Source organism: Spermophilus citellus, assembly GCF_964194105.1.
Source record: "Spermophilus citellus genome assembly, chromosome: 15".
NCBI lineage: Eukaryota > Metazoa > Chordata > Mammalia > Rodentia > Sciuridae > Spermophilus > Spermophilus citellus.
Window position 1 is genome coordinate 40,442,737 of NC_138195.1, and position 18,596 is coordinate 40,461,332.

Here is an 18,596-nt window from a genome sequence, read left to right on the forward strand (position 1 = left end):
CAATTTCCCCTTTCTCTCACTTTCCCTCCCATCTCATGTCTCTGTTTAATGTTAATCTTTTCTTCCTGCTCTTCCTCAATGCTCTGTTCATAGTTGCTCTCATTATATCAAAGAAGACATTTGGTATTTGTTTTTTAGGGATTGGCTAGCTTCACTAAGAATAATCTGCTCTAGTGCCATCCATTTCCCTGCAAATTCCATGATTTTGTCATTTTTTAGTGCTGCGTAATATTCCATGGTGTATAAATGCCACATTTTTTTTTATCCATTCATCTATTGAAGGGCATCTGGGTTGGTTCCACAGTCTAGCTATTGTGAATTGTGCTGCTATGAACATCGATGTGGCAGGATCCCTGTAGTACGCTCTTTTAAGGTCTTCAGGGAATAGTCCGAGAAGGGCAATAGCTGGGTCAAATGGTGGTTCCATTCCCAGCTTTCCCAGGAATCTCCATACTGCTTTCCAAATTGGCCGCACCTGTTTGCAGTCCCACCAACAATGTACAAGTGTACCCTTTTCTCCTCCTCGCCAGCACTTGTTGTTGTTTGACTTCATAGTGGCTGCCAATCTTACTGGAGTGAGATGGTATCTTAGGGTGGTTTTGATTTGCATTTCTCTGACTGCTAGAGATGGTGAGCATTTTTTCATGTACTTGTTGATTGATTGTACATCCTCCTCTGAGAAGTGTCTGTTCAGGTCCTTGGCCCATTTGTTAATTGGGTTATTTGTTATCTTATTGTCTAATTTTTTGAGTTCTTTGTATACTCTGGATATTAGGGCTCTATCTGAGGTATGAGGAGTAAAAATTTGTTCCCATGATGTAGGTTCCCTATTTACCTCTCTTATTGTTTCTCTTGCTGAGAAAAAACTTTTAAGTTTAATTAAGTCCCATTTGTTGATTCTTGTTGTTAACTCTTGTGCTATGGGTGTCCTATTAAGGAATTTGGAGCCCGACCCCACACTATGTAGATCGGAGCCAACTTTTTCTTCTATCAGATACAGAGTCTCTGATTTGATATCAAGCTCCTTGATCCATTTTGAGTTAACTTTTGTGCATGGCGAGAGAAAGGGATTCAGTTTCATTTTGTTGCATATGGATTTCCAGTTTTCCCAACACCATTTGTTGAAGATGCTATCCTTTCTCCATTGCATGCTTTTAGCCCCTTTATCAAATATAAGATAGTTGTAACTTTGTGGATTAGTCTCTGTGTCCTCTATTCTATACCATTGGTCCACCCGCCTGTTTTGGTACCAGTACCATGCTGTTTTTGTAACTATTGCTCTGTAATATAGTTTGAAATCTGGTATCGCTATACCGCCTGATTCACACTTCCTGCTTAGAATTGCTTTTGCTATTCTGGGTCTTTTATTTTTCCATATGAATTTCATGATTACTTTATCTATTTCTACAAGAAATGTCGTTGAGATTTTGATTGGCATTGCATTAAACCTATAGAGAACTTTTGGTAATATCGCCATTTTGATAATGTTAGTTCTGTCTATCCATGAACAGGGTATATTTTTCCATCTTCTAAAATCTTCTTCTACTTCTCTCTATAGGGTTCTGTAGTTTTCATTGTATAAATCTTTCACCTCTTTTGTTAGGTTGATTCCAAAGTATTTTATTTTTTTTGAGGATATTGTGAATGGAGTGTTTTTCCTCATTTCCATTTCAGATGTTTTGTCACTGATATACAGAAATGCCTTTGATTTATGCTTGTTGATTTTATATCCTGCCAATTTGCTGAATTCATTTATTAGTTCTAGTAGTCTCTTTGTAGACCCTTTGGGTCTTCTAGGTATAGAATCATGTCATCTGAAAATAGTGATAATGTAAGTTCTTCTTTTCCTATTTTTATGCCTTTAATTTCTTTTGTCTCTCTAATTGCTCTGACCAGTGTTTTGAGAACTACATTGAATAGAAGTGGTGATAGAGGGCATCCCTGTCTTGTTCCAGATTTTAGAGGGAATGCCTTCAATTTTTCTCCATTCAGAATGATGCTAGCCTGAGGCTTAGCATAGATAGCTTTTACAATGTCAAGGTAAGTTCCTGTTATCCCTAGTTTTTCTAATATTTTGAACATAAAGGGATGCTGTACTTTGTCGAATGCTTTCTCTGCGTCTATCAAGATGATCATATGGTTCTTATCTTTAAGTCTATTGATGTGATGAATAACATTTATTGATTTCCGTATATTGAACCAGCCTTGCATCCCAGGGATAAATCCCACTTGATCATGGTGCACAATTTTTTTTTGATGTGTTTTTGTATTCGATTTGACAGAATTTTATTGAGGAGTTTTGCACCTAGGTTCATTAGAGATATTGGTCTGTAATTTTTTTTCTTTGAGGTGTCTTTGTCTGGTTTCGGAATCAGGGTGATGTTGGCCTCATAGAATGAATTTAGAAGAGCTCCCTCTTTTTCTATTGCCTGAAATAACTTGAAAAGTATTGGTATTAATTCTTCTTTAAAGGTTTTGTAAAACTCCGCTGTATACCCATTCAGTCCTGGGATTTTCTTGGTTGGTAGTCTTTTGATTGCTTCTTCAATTTCATCCATTGATATTGGGCTGTTCAAATTGTGTGTATCCTCCTGACTCAGTCTGGGCAAATCATATGACTTAAGAAATTTATCGATGTCTTCACTATTTTCTATTTTATTGGAATATAGGTTTTCAAAATAATTTCTAATTGTCTTCTGTATTTCTGTAGCATCTGTTGTGATATTGCCTTTTTCATCCTGTATGTTAGTAATTTGAGTTCTCTCTCTTCTTCTCTTCGTTAGTATGGCTAAAGGTCTGTCGATCTTATTTATTTTTTCGAAGAATCAACTTTTAGTTTTGTTAATTTTTTCAATAGTTTCTTTTGTTTCAATTTCATTGATTTCCACTCTGATTTTAATTATTTCTTGCCTTCTGCTACATTTGCTATTGTTTTGCTCTTCCTTTTCTAGGGCTTTGAGATGAAGTGTGAGCTCATTTATTTGTTGTTTTTTTCTTTTTTTGAGGAATGACTGCCAGACGATGAATTTCCCTCTTAAAACTGCTTTCATTGTGTCCCATAGATTCCGATATGTTGTGTCTGTATTTTCATTTATCTCTAAGAATTTTTTGATTTCCTCCTTTATGTCTTCTGTAACCCATTGATCATTCAGTAACATATTGTTCATTTTCCATGTGATGTAGGATTTTTCCTTCCTTCTTTATCATTGATTTCCATTTTCATTCCATTATGATCAGATAAAATGCATGGTATTATCTCCACCCCTTTATATTTACTGAGGGTTGCCCTATGGCATAATATATGGTCTATTTTTGAGAAGGATCCATGTGCTGCTGAGAAAAAAGTATATCAACTTGATGATGGTTGATAAATTCTATATATGAAGTTAAGTCTAGGTTATTCATTGTGGTATTGAGTTCTATAGTTTCTTTATTCAACTTTTGTTTGGAGGATCTGTCCCATGAAGAGAGAGGTGTGTTGAAGTCACCCATAATTATTGTGTTGTGGTCTATTTGATTCTTGAACTTGAGGAGAATTTGTTTTATGAATGTCGCAGCACCATTATTTGGTGCATAAATATTGATAATTGTTATGTCTTGTTGGTGAATGGTTCCTTTTAACAGTATATAATGTTCTTCCTTATCTCTTTTGATTAACTTAGTCTTGAAGTCGATTTTATTCGATATGAGGATGGCCATCCCTGCTTGCTTACGAGGACCATGTGCGTGGTATATTTTTTCCCATCCTTTCACCTTTAGCCTATGTATGTCTTTTCCAATCAGATGTGTCTCCTGGAGGCAGCATATTGTTGGATTTGTTTTTTTAATCCATGATACCAGCCTATGTCGCTTTATTGGAGAGTTTAAGCCATTAACATTTAGAGTTACTATTGATATATGGTTTGTACTTCCAGCCATGTTTGATTATTTATCCTTTTTTTTAAATTTAGTTTGTTTCTCCATGATTATCTTTCCCCCTGCCCTCTGTCTTTACTGAGGCACTTCCCACTGATGGTTTTGGTTATTGTTTTTCATTTCTTCCTCGTGTAGTGTTTTGCTCAAGATGTTTTGCAATGCTGGTTTTCTGGCTGCAAATTCTTTTAACTTTTGTTTATCATGAAACATTTTTATTTCGTTGTCATACCTGAAGCTTAATTTTGCTAGATACAGAATTCTTGGTTGGCATCCATTGTCTTTCAGTGTTTGAAATACATTGTTCCATGACCTTCTTGCTTTTAGCATCTGTGATGAAAAATCCGTTGTTAACCTTATTGGTTTACCCCTGAATGTAATCTGCCTCTTCTCTCTTGTAGCTTTTAATATTTTCTTTTTGTTCTGTATATTGGATATCTTCATAACAATGTGTCTGGGCGTTGGTCTATTGTGGTTTTGTATGCTCGGTGTCCTGTATGCCTCTACAATTTGTATATCCATTTCCTTTTTTATTTCTGGAAAGTTTTCTGTAATTATTTCATTCAGCAGGTCACTCATTCCCTTGGTTTGAATCTCTATACCTTCTTCTATCCCGATGACTCTTAAGTTTGTTTTTTTTATGTTATCCCATATCTCTTGGATGTTTTTCTCGTGATTTTTTACCTGCCTTTCTGAGTTGGCTAGACTCTTTTCAAGATGATATATTTTGTCTTCATTATCTGATGTTCTGGCTTCTACTTGCTCCACTCTGTTAGTGATACTCTCATTTGAGTTTTTAATTTGGTTTATAGTTTCCTTCATTTCTAGAGTTATTTTTTTGATTTTTTTTATAATTTCTATCTCCTGATAAAGATGCTTAACTTCTTCTTTTATCTGTTTTTGTAATTTGTTTTCAATGTGTTCTTTCACTGTTTGAATTTGCTGTCTCGTATCCTCTTTAAGTTTCCATTCCATCTAAGATGTTCCTTGAGTTCTTTATATGACTATTTTTCTGATGACTATAGGTCCTCCTGAATATTTAGGCTGCCCTGCATTGTTTGTACTCCTTTTCTTCCTTGCTTTTTCATCCTGCTCATGTTACTTCTTGTTCTGTTTGACTGCTGAGTTACTGTTTACGCCTATAAATTTATTTGATGCTTGGAAGGAAAGATATTAGAAGGGAAGGGAAGAAGTCACTAAAGAGAATGAGAGTAAGCAGGTAGAATTCAAGGAAGGGGGCATAAGAAAATTGAAAAGAAATGAAAAGACAAAAGAAGAAAAAAATAGGAAATAAAAAAAGAAAAAAATTTTAAAAAATAATAATAATAAAAAAAATTAAAATTAAAATTAGAAGAAAAAAATTAAAAAAATTAAAAAACAAGAAAGAAAAATGAAAATGAAAAAAAACCCCAAATTAAAAAAAAAACAAAAAACTAATAAATGCAGTCTTAGAGTTTGATTAACTTCTCTTCCAGTAGGTGGATCTGTGCCCACCAGGCCAAGCTTCTCCTGTCAATACGTGGGAACCAATCACTGTGGAGCAGCTCCTCCTCCCAGACTGGGCGAGTCTCCAATCCTGAGTGCTTAGGGCCTCCTCTTATGTCTAGTCACTTCCCAACTTTTCCTCTCGCCCAGCCCCTCTCACCGGTGACACTCACCACAATACTGGCTACACATCAGATCCGCTGGTCCCAGGATCCCTGTTTTCATGAACGACTGGGCACACTCTCCCTGTTTGCCATTCCCTCAGACCCTAAGTTTGTAGAGCTTGGGGCTGAGAATCCTCAGGGAATTTTACTTGTCCTCCGGTAGCCACGCCCCTGGTAGCTGGTGCAAGAGACCTCAGTTGTCAGCACTGGTGGGAGCGGTAGCCGGGAGCTCTGTGCTGCGGGTCCCGCGCCACTCCTGATAACCTCGGTCTGGCTATTGTGCTCACTGGAGAGCTGGGAGGGGCCCTTAAAGTTTCCCCGATGTGTGGAGAAGGAAGGCTAGGGGATTACACACCTGTAGCCGCTGGTTTCAATGAAGTTATCTCTTCTGCCGCAGTCTGATGATGTCAGTTCTCTGCCATGGTGGTGTCTCTTGCAAATGGCGACAGTTTGTTTCCCTTTGCTGGGTGACCAATGCAACGGATGGGTCCTGACTGTCTCTCCTAAGCCCCGTTTCAATCCTGTGGCCACTGCCTATGAAGGCTTGGTTGGCATTTACCTCCGTAGGATCAGAAGGACCCGACCAGTTGTTTCAGTGGGATGGATTAGTGCTGAGTCACAGCTGTTTGTCTGTGGGAAGCAGTCGAACGGGAACTTGAATTCAGCCGATCTGGGCTCAGTGTGTGTTCTGAGAGGCCCAGACTGATCGCCCCAGATCCATGTCAGCTCAGCATTGCCTAGTGATCCTGAGCAAACAGCATTTAGACTGGTTACAACTCCCTATGCCCGCACAGCTGAAGAGGTCAGAGACTTGATCTCTCCGTGCCCGCCGCCATGTTGGATCCCCATATTGCACTTTATATATTTCTATTATTGCACTTATTATACAGAATTGTTATTTCCTTGAGCTAATCTTCACTTGGGAAAAAGGATGCAGGATAAACCAAACTCTAATTTTATTTGGTTATTGTCTTGCATTTAAGTGGTGATCATTTTTAAAAAGATTGTGGAAAATGATTATCATTTCCTTTGATTCTGTGGATCTAATAAATCATGGCACTTTGTAAACATGTTCACCATGCTGGAATAACCAAAATGGGAGATAAATGCCAATGTAATCAAAGTAGGTTCAGATTTATTGTTCTATATCTAAAAGAAACACATTAACTGCCTTTGTAATGTTCCCTTGATTTAAAGAATAATACATTTCTGATTCAAATACTCTACCAAGGGATTTTTAAATATATTTAAGGAGAACAATGGACCTGGGCCATCACAATAAATTGGACATAGTTATTGTGACAAAGTTATTCCAGAAGGAAGTTTGAAATGCAAACAATCCTCTAAATTAGTTGACTATTATATATCCTGGTGTATTTGAGACAATTAAAACTGGAATCAATTCAAATGCTTTCTCTCAATGTCCTAGGTTAGATAACTTAAATGAGCTTCATAATGCATCTGAGACCAAAGCACAGGACTGTTTAACTTTAACCTAATGACACTTCTGCATTCCTTAATAGCATCTGAAATCTCACTCTTATGTGAGAGAGATGATGCAAACATTGCTTAAGACTCAGCTTGCCATATCTATAACCTTGACACGGTTTATTGGAATTAAGTAGGCAGAAAAATGATTGGAGGCCTACAGGGATTGGTAGAGGCTCAAGAGAAGGAAGTCTGATTTATCACCTTTCTTATCTATGAATTTTCCAAAGACTTTCATTTAATGTTCTTTCTGGATCTCAGCCCTGAATTTATTTAACTTTTGTGGCTGTGTCAATTTATTCACACTTCTTAGGTGTGCCTCACCCAGGAACCTGGAACCAATTTTGGCCAGAGACAGAAGCCTGTAAAGCATCTTTGGCAGGTAGCTTACTGATTTAGCACTGAGTTTCTCTTCCTGCCAGCTGTTACCAAGTTGGCCCCGTAGGTCCTTCATAATTGTGCTCTGACTTCTGATCTGTATCTGGAAGTAAGCACAGGATAGTACAAAGCGCTCTTCAAGTATAAGTCAAGAAACTAAATGTTCCATGTTTACTTTGGCTACTAATGTTCACTTAGTTAAGCTCTGGGTTCCAATTTATTTGTAGACTGTCTAGTTGGATTGAATTTTTTATAAGATCCCATCCAGTTCTATAATGTTAAGAGAGTCTCAATTATGATCTTATCTTCCTCTGGATCCTAGAGGCCCTTTAAAGTCATGAAAGATTATATGAGCAGCCGATTTCTTAAATTCTCAAGTTTTGTGTCTTTATACATGCAGATTATGCCTACTGACAGATGCTACATGTCCTTCTGATTTAATGAAGATTTTGGGGGGACATACTCAGATATTAATGTTTTCTCCTGTCTGTGGCATTCCCTAAATTTTAACTATTTCCTAACCTAGGGTAACTCTGTGAATCTATCCTATCCCATAGGTGACTCTCCCTGGGGTAACCTTTCTAAACTCTCAAAAAACAATTAGAACATCTTCAATTTATATACACATTAGCATCTCAAAACTACTATGACTGCAATTTTCATAATACAAATAAGCAAGAATGTACTAGAGTGTGATTGTATGATGAATTGGGTAACCAGGTTCCTTTTGGTTTTGCCGGGATTATTTTTATCAAAATCCAGGGTCATAAAGTTTTGGACAAAAATAACCTGAACATGAGAACTTTAAATCTTGATTAATAAATGGGACAGCATGAAATGACATGGAATGAAATTGTGTATTAATAGAAATCAAAAGAAATTAGGTAATGCATTTTTCTTGATCAAATAAATGTGTTCAAGCACCCACTGACAGAGATAAACAACTAGTAGAATATCTCAACTAAAACCAGTTTGTTCTAAAACAATTTCAGTTGCATAGAATTCAATATTTTTACTTACACAAAGAACATTTCTAAATCTTTAGGAGAGCCCAAAAGGTCCCTGTTGGAAAATTACAATGGGCTGCATTATTCAATGCAACTGTACCTTAAGAAATTTTAAAAGTAACTAGTCAGTATTATTTTATAATAATTGGAAATTTGGAAGCTATCTATTATAATGGGTTATTATATTTGAAGACATTTATTCTAAAATTATTCTAAAATATTTATGATAAACAGATGATAGGTATTTTCAGTTCTCACACCCTAACATAATAGAGAATTGGCAAAGTATATCACTTTACAATATGTTTTATATGTTAATGGCCAGTATTAACTGTAATATTATTATGGATGATAGATTGTGTTGTGTTACTTTCATAGAACTGAAATGACACTAGATGAAATTGGTATAAATAGAAGAGGACTAAAATATTTATTCAGAAAGTACAAGAGTTAATTTTACTTTCACACCTGTGGATGTACACATGGATTTTTAGCAAAAAAAAAAAATATATATATATATATATATGAGAGAGAGAGAGAGAGAGAGAGAGAGAGAGAGAGAGAATGAATTTAGGTGCATAGGATTCTATCTCTGTAGTGAAACAAATATTTCTGTTTTAAGAATCATATTCTAAGCATCCCAATCTGATATAATAAAAAAATTGGTTTTCCAAGATTTCCAATTTTTTGTATTATAGCTTATTCATAAATAAATTTGTGAAACTTGCAATGCATTATACACACATACACATAAATCAACACTTTTATGGTAGTATGATTTCTCAGCTGATCCAATTAACCTTTCTTATTTAACTTGTGTTGTACGTAAAGTATTTAGGTCATGTTGGTCAGAATCTCATGATAATAGTATTTACTGATTACTTACCATGCTAAAAATATTGCATCCATTATTACACTTAATTTTGAGAATAAATCAAACAAATCTATGAATATGTGAAATTGAAATTCCCATTTATAGGTGATGAAAAGAGGTTAACAATCTTTTCCAAGATCACAAATATAATTGAACTTTAAAGCTAATATTTACATTGTTTAAACACACAGTAAACAATGCTTACTGTTCACAAACATTATTCAAGAACTTCATATATATTTAAATAATTTAACTGTTATAGACAGTCTATATTATTAGTCCTGATCTGTTTTACATTTAAGTACAAAGACCCATGGTCATATGCTTTATAAAAAGAGTAGTACTTCCAGGTTTTTTTTTTTTTTTGGTGCTGGGAAACTTCGTTTTTACTTTTTATTTTGAGATTAGGTCTTGCTAAGTTGCTTAAGGCCTCAATAAGTTTCTGAGGCTGGCTTTGAACTTGCAAACCTCCTCCCTTAGCTCCTGAGTCACTAGTAGTATAGCAAGGTGCATCACACCTGGCCACAGGCTATGTTATTCTTAAACATGATAAAAATCCAGCTTCTAGGGTTGGGGTTATAGTTCAGTGGTAGAGTCCTCACCTAGCATGTGTCAGGTACTTACTGGGTTTGATCCTCAGCACCACATAAAAATAAATAAATGAAGGTATTGTGTCCATCTACAAAGAAAAAAAGAATACTTTTTAAAAAATCTGGCTTCCAAAGTTGAATGCAAATTCAGAACCCAGGTCTTCCTAACTCTAAAGCCAGTGCCTATTATATTATACACCATTGCCTCTGAACAACATATAAAATGTCATGAGGAAGGAAGGAAGCCTAGAATATTTAAGGTTCCCAAGTCTGTACCAGGCAGAAAAGAAAGCTAGAGATTGTATCTTTCCCACCAGCTGAGCAAAGGAAATCCAATTTACGACAAACCCCCAAAGATCTGGATTATATGTTTGTATGGAGGAGTGGCCACACATTGTGCAAGTGTAAATTCTGGGCTTGGAGGAAAGTTCACAATATTATTCTGTTTAGTTATCTATTATGTCTGACACTCCACTCACTGCTGCTCTTTCCCCTGTTTCATATTTAGTAACTATATTTAATTGACTCTATTATTTCCTTTCCAAATGTGACTGTGATTGGTCATAAGTTATCCTTTACCCTGCTGGAAACTTAATGAACACACAGTCTAAAATCTTCTCAAGATGTTTACAAGTTGAAACTATGAGGAAAAGGAAAATGAGTAAAAGTAGCAGTTTGAAAAGGCACAAACCTTCTGTATGTCTTATTTATAGAATTGGTGTTTTTGGATCACTTTAGCAGAGAATGTTCACTTTATATAAATTCCTGCTCCAGGCCTTCACCACCTGTTTAGTTTGTTTGTTTGTTCAGATGGTATATAAATAAAAATATATTTGATGTAGATGAGTTTTAAGGTGTCGATTTTACTAGGTTTCAGAGAAGTACTCTATATTCATCCTCTTCATTAAAGAAAACTTACCTTAAAAACAATTAAAATAAAATTTAGAGCGAGTTGCAGGATAGACATTTTTGCGGAATGTGGGGACATCTGGAGATGCATTGGAAGTTGGGGATGAAAATAAGGAGATCATATCCATACAAATCCTCTTCCTCTCACCAATGTTTTCTGTTCCGAATTTACCACAGGGAGCAGTAAAAGTCTGGACTTGGCTGACATAATAAGACCTAAAAGGATATCACCATAAAAATTTTTATATTACTAAGCTAAAGTAAATATTTGTTCACTTGTGAGGCAGAAAAATGTATTGGTTGGTAGTGTAAGCTCAGGAGCCAGAAGACCTTGGCTCCAGAGGTCTTTAAATCTTGGTTCCACCACATACTCAATCACATCAGCTTGAGGACAAGTTACTTAATTTTTCCTCAGGCTTTAACTTGCAAAATTATGAAGATAGTAACAGAAATTTCATGAAATTATTTAAAATATTAAATAGAAAGATACATAAAAAGAATTTAAAAAGCATTCTCTGGTACATAGCAGGCCTCAATAAGGGTTAATTTTTTTCATTGTTATGGCTGTTATTAATAGTTGTTATTTTTAAAATGCATTTTATAATACAGATTTTGGGATGACAGTTTCAAACAGGGGTTCTATACATAGAAAAACTGTACACATATCCTCAAATATTACTGATAGAATTTCTGAGAAGTAATATCATTTTCTGAAATGACAAAAGACAGACAAAAATCTCCAAATGATCTTATGTCACACCCACTTGCTGTTGCAAATAGCAGAGCAGATAGTAGTATGGCAAAGTAAACCTTTCAGGATTTTCATTGACCCTGCATCCATGGATATGGATAGTATGAGATGCCTGGAGGGTGTACGAATCATGGACACATTCCTATTTTGTTATTTCATCCAACACAGCAGAAGCCTCTTTACAAACCACTAGGGAAAGTTTTGGAATCTAGAAGAGCTGAGTTTTCTCTTCGGTTTTATTTTTTAATAGGCATGTATGCTTAAACAAATTATTAAACTTACATGAGCTATAAGACCACTTGTTAAATGAAGATGAAAATACCTATGTATTAGCTAATAACTAAAGAAGATTATATACAGACAAAAGAGTGTTATACAAATATTATGGTTTAACAAATTAGCTATATTTATTAAATCTAATATTTAATTTGGAGAACTAAGTAGAAATTAATGTCTCTATGACCAACCAATTTATGTATGTGTGTATGTATGTGTGTTTGATATATTCTTTTTTTTTTTAAAGAGAGAGTGAGAGAGAAAGAGAGAGAATCTTTAATATTTATTTTTTAGTTCTCGGCGGACACAACATCTTTGTTGGTATGTGGTGCTGAGGATCGAACCCGGGCCGCACGCATGCCAGGCGAGTGCACTACCACTTGAGCCACATCCCCAGCCCTGATATATTCTTTATATTCATATAAATGTGCCTTATGTAAGTGTCCTTAGGAATTGCTGCTAAAACAAAATCCATTTTTCTTGAAAAGCCCCTTAAATTCTGAAATGTGGGCAAAGGCAGATTCTTCAGTCTTGCTGCGCAAATTAGCAGGCAACACTTCCTGGCTTTCAAATCATCATTCCCTACACAGACCATAAACAGTCCTACTATTTGCACTGACCCCCTCCAAAAAGAAACAACCTGGGGTTGCTCTGGAACTCCATTTGTTACCTTCTCTTTCTTTGCAATATATTCCAAAGCACTTAATGCCATCAGGCAAAATTATGTCATCCATGGTATTGCACCTGGCATGGCTAGTGCTCCCAGGTGGAGAAGCAGATGCATAATGGGGCTATTTGAAAATGCTACGTAAGAGAAACAGCTCTACAAACAAAATTAGTGGGACAATGCCAAGGACTGCTTTCCCTTCTGTTCCAGCATAAGTTACCATCCAGAAAAAGGAAATACTATGTCAACCATGGAGGAGCACAAGTCAGGGGGAAGGTGAAGTGGAGATATTTGTAGCAGCATCCCTTGGATATTTTTTTTAAGTATTTTAGTTGTAGATGGACACAATACATTTATTTTGTTTATTTCGTTTTTTTTTTTTAATGTGGTGTTGGGGATCGAACCAGGTTCTCGTGTGCTAGGCAAGAGTTCTACCACTGAGACACAACCCCAGCCCTGCCTTGAATATTTTATAGGGGCATAAAATGCAAACCAAAGCATTCAGCTTGTGCATATTAAGCCATTTAGCTAATGTACAGAAGGTTTCAGGATGTCCCCAGAATACAGGCAAGGAACTAAATATTGACCCAGCAAGAGTTCAAATGAGAGGTCTAATTAAATTAAATGGTACAAAGGGGAGGCTTATTTCATAGACTCCAGTAATTGATTAAGGCACAAAAGAGACCAAATAAAGGTCAAAGAGGTATAGTAATAACTACGAATATATATTGTGTGTGCACGCACACACCCATGCACACTCATACACAACCATCCACAAGATGAGATGTAAAGAAGATATAGAAATGACCAAAAGTTCAAAGGTTCTTATTGGCCCAATTGTGAAAAATGACTGGAATTTTTCATTACCATAAATAATCAATGGTGCTTTTAAGCAAAGTCTGGCACTGAAACACATATCAGCATGTTAGTTTTAATTTTATTTTAATGACTAGCTCTGGACAGAAATGCCTTCGGTGTCCTTTCCTTGAAAGAATTGGATTGATAGCTGATGAAGGATAGGCATAATACTTCTGAGCTCTAATGCTATTTTAAATTCCACTCCAGAAAGGTGTGAACGTGAAGAACTATGATGATGATTCTGGTGTGTTCAGAGTTGTCTGCTTCCGAATATAACACTGGAATAACTCAGCGTTCATAGGAACAGACCAACAGATTTTATTTCTGTCACGATTGCTACCTGTTGGGGGCTTTCAGGACTGTTTTCAGATGAAAGGGAAATGGAGATGGAGGTGAAGCAAAAGTGAAAAGGTGTGTGCCTTCTTCCTTGTTCCTTGGCTCTCTGAGCCTTAGTCTCTCATCTATAAGATGGGGATAATAATGAAACTCTTCTCACTGATGGAAAGACTAAAATAATATATGTAAGGGATTCATATACCATTTTGGTCATTAATTAAAGTTTAATAAGTGCGAGTTTTCATTGCCATCATCACTCATTATACTTATTACAGAAGTGAAAGATCAGAAGCCCATCATGGAAACATCCTCCAACTGCTCAAAGGGAAAGACGTGAAATCTGCATCTGCTTAATTTTACACTTTCACTAAGGCTTCTGTATCTTCCACTGGGCAACTTAGCATTAATTTTACATGCTTTAGAATCAGAAGATTGGGTTCAAGATTTCATTGTGATTCCTTAATTTTGTCCCCTCTTACTGTGCATTGAGTACAGGACATTATATCATTGAGCCACATTCCTGGTCCTTTTTATTTCTGTTTTGAGACAGGGTTTCACTCAGTTTCTGAAGGTGGCCTGAAATTTGTGATGCTCCTGCCTCAGCCTACTGAGTCATGACAATCCGGGATTACAAGCATGTATCAGCGCACTTTGCCTCTGAATAGCTTGGTGACCTTGGATATGTTACTACTCCTCTACATTTCAGTTACCGTGTTGACAGAATTATAATAGTAAGAACTTCCATGGAGATTTCTTTGGTAAAGATATTTAAAGTAAATGCATTTCAAATATTAATGCTTAAAATTAATAAGCATGCAATTTCATGTACTTAGACAGGAATACATATATTTCCCTACATTCCTTTAACTCTGAATATAATCACAGAACTTTTGAGCTTGATGAAACCTAGTGATAGCATTTATTCTCTCTACCTGTCAGTCCATCTCTGCCTCTGTCTCTTTCAGTCACTCTCTCTCTATCAGACACACAAACATACAAATTATGCTGTCAGAATGTTAGTGATTATGTGGCTCTATACCCACACCATTTCCTAATCCAAACAGATGTTTCTTGATCTATTATTAAAAACATTATCTTCCATTTGAAGGCAATTTATATTTTCAGGTCAGTTGTGCAGAACTTTTTCTTCAACAACTAACCAAATTCTCTCAATTTTTTATGATTTAGCTCACATATTCTGTAAAAAAACTTCAGTCTATTCAATTCAGAGAATTTACTTTGCTGGAGATTTTTGGCATCTATTGTCCAAAACAACTCTTTTTAAATTCATTCTTACTGCTCCTAAACATTTCTATAAGATGTTGGCTATTGTATTCTCTCCAACATCTTAAAAGTCCATGTTACCAGAAGTGTTAATTGGGCTCAAATAGCTTCTTTAACTTTTGGGGTAACTGAAGTTCAACTTTATCTTATAATTACATAATACTAAATATGTGTCATTTATATACGCTCAAATATTGAATAAAATATTTTTATGCCAATTTTTCTTCAAAACTAGGGTTAATACTATTACCATTGGTACCAGGTAAAATCTAGCTCTCTCTCTGAGGAGCTTTAACCTTATGCTAGATACATTAATGACAGCTTAAGACTATAAAATTCACCCACTACTTATCAGCCAGGAATGAACCAAACTCTATTCTTGGTATATAAACAAAAATGATTTTTTTTTTGCTTCTGAGCATATATAAAGTGCTGCTGATTAACAGGGATGAACAATAAGCAATTTTATGATATGTAAGAAATGATCCTACTAAACGGAGAATATTTTCCTTGCTTTCTTCCTTTAAACATAACTTGAAATAACTAATATAAAATTTGATTAAATGTATCAATAAATAAGATCACTATATAATGAAATTTATATAATCTCACATTAGCTAGTGTCATTACTATTACTATGACTGCCACCACTGCTGTCACTTCTACCAGGCGGTATTTAATGACCACCTGTTATGTGCTGCTATGTGCTAGACATTAAGATAAGCTTACATGTGATATCCTATTTCCCTCTGGGAAAATATTTATCAGCCAGTGACCAACACTTCCATACTTTTTGTGCAGAGGTGACAGAAGTATTCACAGTGAGATTTTAGAAAATACATATACCTGGTCCATTAGTAACAATGTAGATAAATGTTTTCTACCAAATACTATTAAACTGTGAGCAAAAGAAAAAAAAATGTTGTTTTAAATCACTGCAATTGGGAGATGTTTGTATGCTAGCACAGCCTAGTCAAACTTGAGTAATTCTAGTGTTTAAACATCATTTTTTCTTGTTGTACATCTTCTTTGTCATGTTACGTCATGCTGAACCTGAGGCTAGATTAAAAACAATTCGCTTCCAATTAGGAGATAATTGAACTTGCCCTCTACATGCAGTTGAAAGTATAATCGAGCTTCTAAAATTGTCATGAGAGAGCATCAGTTTTGCCACCAGCAATAAAATGTAATATCATGTGCACACAAACACACATGCACAGTTGCAAACACACACAAAGAGTAGGTGCTCAATGTTTATACAATGTACGGATGTATATAAAGAGTATGAATCTCTTTGAAAAACACTGAATATTATCAGAAAATTCAACCACAAATTGCCTGTGACCCATGGGCTTGACCAAGAGCTTCCTTGAGATATCTAATATTGCAAAGAAACAACTTAATGCACTTGTTCCCCTAGGGTTGTCAGTGTTATTTTTGTGTTCTACTAAATCATCAGAAAGCAGTATTTCCAGACCATATTATCAAAACTCCCTGCTGAAAAGCCTTGGATAAATTGTGATTTAATGTTGTAACTTCAGCTTTTATTGAGGGTCAGTGTAAGAAATGCTCATTTGAACATTTCAGTCTCTTATTGATTCTTTGATTAAGACATTGTCCATCATGTTACCAATTGTTAATCAAATAATGATATTATATAAAAAATATTTAAAGAATGATATCTTTTCACTCATAAACACCTATGCTATCTCTCATCAAACAATAATTACTATTTACTAGAATTAATTGCTACTTTTCAGTTTAATTTACTGACCTAGAGCCACAGACTTAAGTTTGTATACTTCAAAAAATTCTCAGGATGTGATTTTAACTTTAGTTTCTAATTTTGATATTTTTCTTGATTTCTGAAATGTACATATTATCTGAAGCTAGAAGAATACAAACTTCATTTGTAATGTAAACATTATATGGTATTATTTTTGCTTGTCTTTTCTTTCTAACTGAACTCCTAGAGAATAGAAAACTTGTTTACTCAGCTCTGCATTGTTATTTCAGGGCTGGAAAAATGAGAATAAATATGTGTTAGTGTGGAATGACACAAGGAGCTGAAACTAAAGCCTGTGTTCACATTTTCACTCCATCACTTACTAACCATGTGACATTTGGCAAGTCATATTCATTTATTAGCCTTTGTTTTCTTGTCAACAAAATACCATGAGTTTACTGGTAGCACTGTTGAGAGGATAAAATAATATATATGAGCGTGTCAATAAGAGAGGAGTATTCACCAAATTCAGCAAATTCTCCTGTCATCTCTTTTCCATCTATGAAGTAAGTGACAGTAAAGGACACAGGATAGTATCATTTGTCTCTTTAGGAGGTACCCATGAAAAGAGCCTGAGAGAAAGTTGTGCATGTGATATACTAAGTCTCTTTTGAGGAGAAGAGGAAAGAAGAAAGAAGCATGGGAGAGGGGCTACAGCCAAATAAGGGCATCATTAATCTCAGCCAGAGATGGCCGGATGCTATAGGGGGCTGGAAAATTGCAGAAAAGTTGATAAGATCTGGAGGCAAGTAGTGCAACCTTTTTATCCTTTTGTCAGTCAGTCACTTGTTACAGGCTGCCAGGGCATGCAGGGGTAATAGGGCTTAACCTCACAGACACATTGGCTCCTGTTTAGCTGGAGACAATTATCCAGAGAAAGGAGCATATATGTGATGTTAGCAGCCAGTACTCCACAGCAGGTGGAAAATAGGTGAATTGCCAGGTAAGGGAAGGTGTCGCCAGCATCATAGAGTCCAGGGATGTTATTAACAATTTACAATGTACAGGACAGTCTCACCAACAAGGAAATAGCTAGACCCCAAATGTCAAGAGTGCCAAGAATTAGAAACTCTTGAAAGCATTAAAAAAATCAATATTTAATATCTGTTACTACCAATTATTGATTTACTATTCATATGATTTGCACTTTACAAATCATTATGAGGAAAGCATGGAGTGGCATCAATTTTGCAAAGAAACACACACATACACCCTCACACACCCTCACACACACTCATGCACCCTCACACACTCACAGGAGCTTTTTCCCCATGACCTTTGCTAGTGTACCTTATATTACACAATAACAAGCATAAATGCAGTATGGAGTCAGGGCTGCAATGATGACTTTGCAATTGTTACCAAGGCCAGTTTGTGCCCTTTTTCTTCTTCCTTCAGTTCTGCCTTTATCCCTGACTTTATGTATTTTAATGCCAGCACCTTACTGTTATACAATATTTAGCAACTTGATTTTTGCTTTCCTCTCCTTTTCTCCCATGCCCCTTTCTCTCTGGCTTCCAACCAAGCCCATGAGCATCAGGATGTCTGCATCCAGCTCTGCTCTTTTCTTCTGCTGCACTTTGCCTAATGGGGGAATTGGCTCCATTCTGCAATTGTCAAATACATCTTGCTCAGTTTCATGGCTCCTCCTTTACCTCTGGCTTTGAAGTTATATAGTTCAGGTTGCTTAGCACATGATAGACATAATTAATCCCCTCTCTTCTGCTCTAAGCAATGGTAACAAGCCAATTCTTTTCTTTAGTCTTAAAATTCTTCTGATATATTTCTTTGAATAATATAGAACTTTTAACACAAAAACAAGAATATAGCA

General features: G+C 35.7%; 1 protein-coding gene across 4 annotated transcripts in view; it reads right to left on the minus strand.

Moving 5' to 3' along the window:
* The window catches only part of CTNNA3 (catenin alpha 3), a 1,724,633-nt gene that overhangs the window by 24,989 nt on the left and 1,681,048 nt on the right, over positions 1-18,596 (minus strand). For 2 of the 4 annotated variants that reach the window (XM_081267907.1, XM_081267909.1), the window contains exon 18: positions 7,441-7,530. The exons of 1 other annotated variant lie outside the window; for it this stretch is intronic. In XM_081267907.1, the coding sequence (XP_081124033.1) occupies positions 7,441-7,530 (90 nt within the window). Of the gene's footprint in view, positions 1-7,440; positions 7,531-9,932; positions 9,988-18,596 lie in introns of all 4 variants that reach the window. One more of the 4 variants, XM_081267910.1, reaches the window with a different exon arrangement.